This window comes from Parus major, chromosome 5 (assembly GCF_001522545.3).
Source record: "Parus major isolate Abel chromosome 5, Parus_major1.1, whole genome shotgun sequence".
Classification (NCBI taxonomy): Eukaryota; Metazoa; Chordata; class Aves; order Passeriformes; family Paridae; genus Parus; species Parus major.
This window is the reverse complement of record NC_031774.1, coordinates 14,136,465-14,139,003: the sequence shown is the minus strand read 5'-3', so window position 1 is coordinate 14,139,003 and position 2,539 is coordinate 14,136,465. Positions and strand designations below refer to the sequence as shown.

At 45.8% G+C, this 2,539-nt stretch overlaps 1 protein-coding gene across 1 annotated transcript in view; it reads right to left on the bottom strand.

The window, feature by feature from the left end:
* PTPRJ (protein tyrosine phosphatase receptor type J) overlaps nt 1-2,539 on the bottom strand; it is a 30,611-nt gene that overhangs the window by 22,200 nt on the left and 5,872 nt on the right. Inside the window, exon 4 of the mRNA XM_033514966.1 lies at nt 1,141-1,287. Coding sequence (XP_033370857.1) covers nt 1,141-1,287 — 147 coding nt within the window. The remainder of the gene's footprint in view (nt 1-1,140; nt 1,288-2,539) is intronic.

Genomic DNA, 2,539 nt, shown 5'->3' with positions numbered 1-2,539 from the left:
CTCGTTAACCTGCAAGAACAGCTGCTCACAGACATGGAAACAAGAAACACAGCCACACCAGGGCTGCACTTCCCTCACACCACTCATGGTCCAGAGGGCAGGAGGCACCCCAACAACATCACCAGGCATCTCTGGAGGCTTTTGCATTAGTAGCTAGGTAACAAGAAATTGACAATCAGCCATCTCAAGCATGTCTCATTTTCCTTTCACAGTAAGAGGGACACAGCCCACCCCGGTGCCACCACCTGCAGGGTTTCAACTGGCAATCCAATAAGGTAGACATGAAGGAGAGAAGAATCCCCCTATTCTTTTTGCATCTTTAAAAGAAGGCAGTTAGCTGTTACAGACAGACAGCAGAACGGAGACTTTTGTGCCATTACTGGTCAGCTAGGATCATACATGCAGGCACATTTCAGGAAAACACAGATTACAAGAACAGTAATCCATTTTCCTTCAAATGCACTCTGTGGAATGATCAGGCTGGGCTACTGCCTTGCAAGCCAGCTCCAAAATGGTCCCTCCAACACCACACATCAAGACTTATAGTATTCAGCATGGCAAGGTGCTGGATGGTCAAAGGAGTTCTCCTGCTCTAGCACTGCCTGAATCTCTCTCCTGGCTGCACCACAATGGCAGCTATAGGCCCCCAAATCACACAAGTTCACTTAGTACAATATGCTCTTTGTGGGAGCCCCTTAAAATGACAATCTCAGGCCGCCATACTCTAGGAGACAAATGCAAATGCCCCTTTCCCAAATTTGCAAGAGATCAGTGCTCACAGAAAAGTCTCTTCTCCGATAATCTTGGAGCAAGCTTTACCAACAGCTTTCTACCAGGGCAATTCTGCTTCTACACTAACATCCAATGCTTGAAGATTGGCCATCTCCAGCTCTAGGATGGAATCATCACCTCTGCCTGCAACAGTCTTAAATTACAACCCTTGGGGAGGTGAACAGAGCCTCATGCTGCACAGCAAAGCACAGACCACCAGCAACAACAATGCAAGAAATTGTGACTCACTTGTATACAGGTCTATGGACCTTCCTTCTCCTTCTGTCTCTTTATCAGCTGCTACAGCAAATACTGTGAAGTTGTACAGGCTCCCAGGGATTAACTCAGTAATTTCTGCTTTGGTTTCAGTGGATGTCCAGTTCTTCACAAATGTACTATTTACAACCTCTATCCTGTATGTGTAGGGGTTGGAAGCACTGTCATCCACCACCCATTTTAAGACCACAGAAATCATACCAATGGATTCTGCCTTGAGATCAACAACCGGGCTGGGCCCTGTGAAAGGCAAAGCAACCACCTGTCAAAAATAGAAATAAAGAAAGAAGAGCCACAACCACATTTCCCTATTCCACACAGAATAAGCATCACTTGTAGACAAGCATCATTTCCCTGTTTCAGGTATTTACACTGAGGTATCTCTGGAAAGGTCACAGGAGCTTTGGGAGATACTCTATTTCATTTCATATGCAACAATTACTTGTTACCACAGTGGTTTTCCAGAAAGAGAAACAGATGGGAATCAGGGAAGGAAACAGTCCAAGCTGATCTTGATCTCTTAACTCAAAATCATGCCCATGGATCTTAATATGAGACCCTCAGCCTAAACTCTTCGCAATATCAGGACAAAGAAATGGGCTGCTTGAGCAGGTCTAACAGCTTATCAGCACCTTAGGGGGCTGCGTCTGCAAGCCCGACTCAGCACCAATTCCAGACAGACAAAACTCACCTCAGGCAACTTAGACAAGCTTATAGACTCAGCAGCAGCTCCAAGACACACCCTTCCAAACTGATTTGTAGGGACATTGCCTGTTCTCTTTCTAGCATTTCTGAGCTACATGCAAAAGCAGTGTCTGCTCCTAGCCCATCTATCTGGTCTGGGAAAAGGGTGCCTTGGCACAAAGGCGACAAAATTGGCACCACACTTGACAATGCAGCCCTAGGAAGTGAGTCAGCCACAGCCCACAGGACCCTCAGGCCCCAGACTCTGAAAGAACTCAAAGCAATTTTTAAGAACAAAAAACCTCAGTGACCATAGCACCACATCCTTGCACATCACATCTTTTGTGAGTGGGAGCACAACCCACTCTGAGAGGTGCTGTGAGGGATCTACTCAGCCCTCAAGTATAAAGGAAAAGACATGCTGTGGTACCAGTAGGGTCTCTACATAGTCTCAGACAGATATGCTGATGAAATAACTGATTTACAGGTGGCACATGCAAGCACAGAGATGATTTCAGTCCTTTTGCAAAAACTGCAGTTGCAGTCATTGCATGCTGCATTTATGCACACACACAGCTGGAGCAAAAAAGCAACATCACAACAAGAAAGAGGATGAAGCTAGAAACCCAAAGTAAGAAAGCAGGGCAATTTGGTACAGACAGCATGATTACTTGCAATTGGAGGCACCATTTCCTTACTTGTATACAGGCCTGTGGACCTTCCTTCTCCTTCTGTCTCGTTATCAGCTGCTACAGCAAATACTGTGAAGTTGTACAGGCTCCCAGGGATTAACTCAGTAATTTCTGCT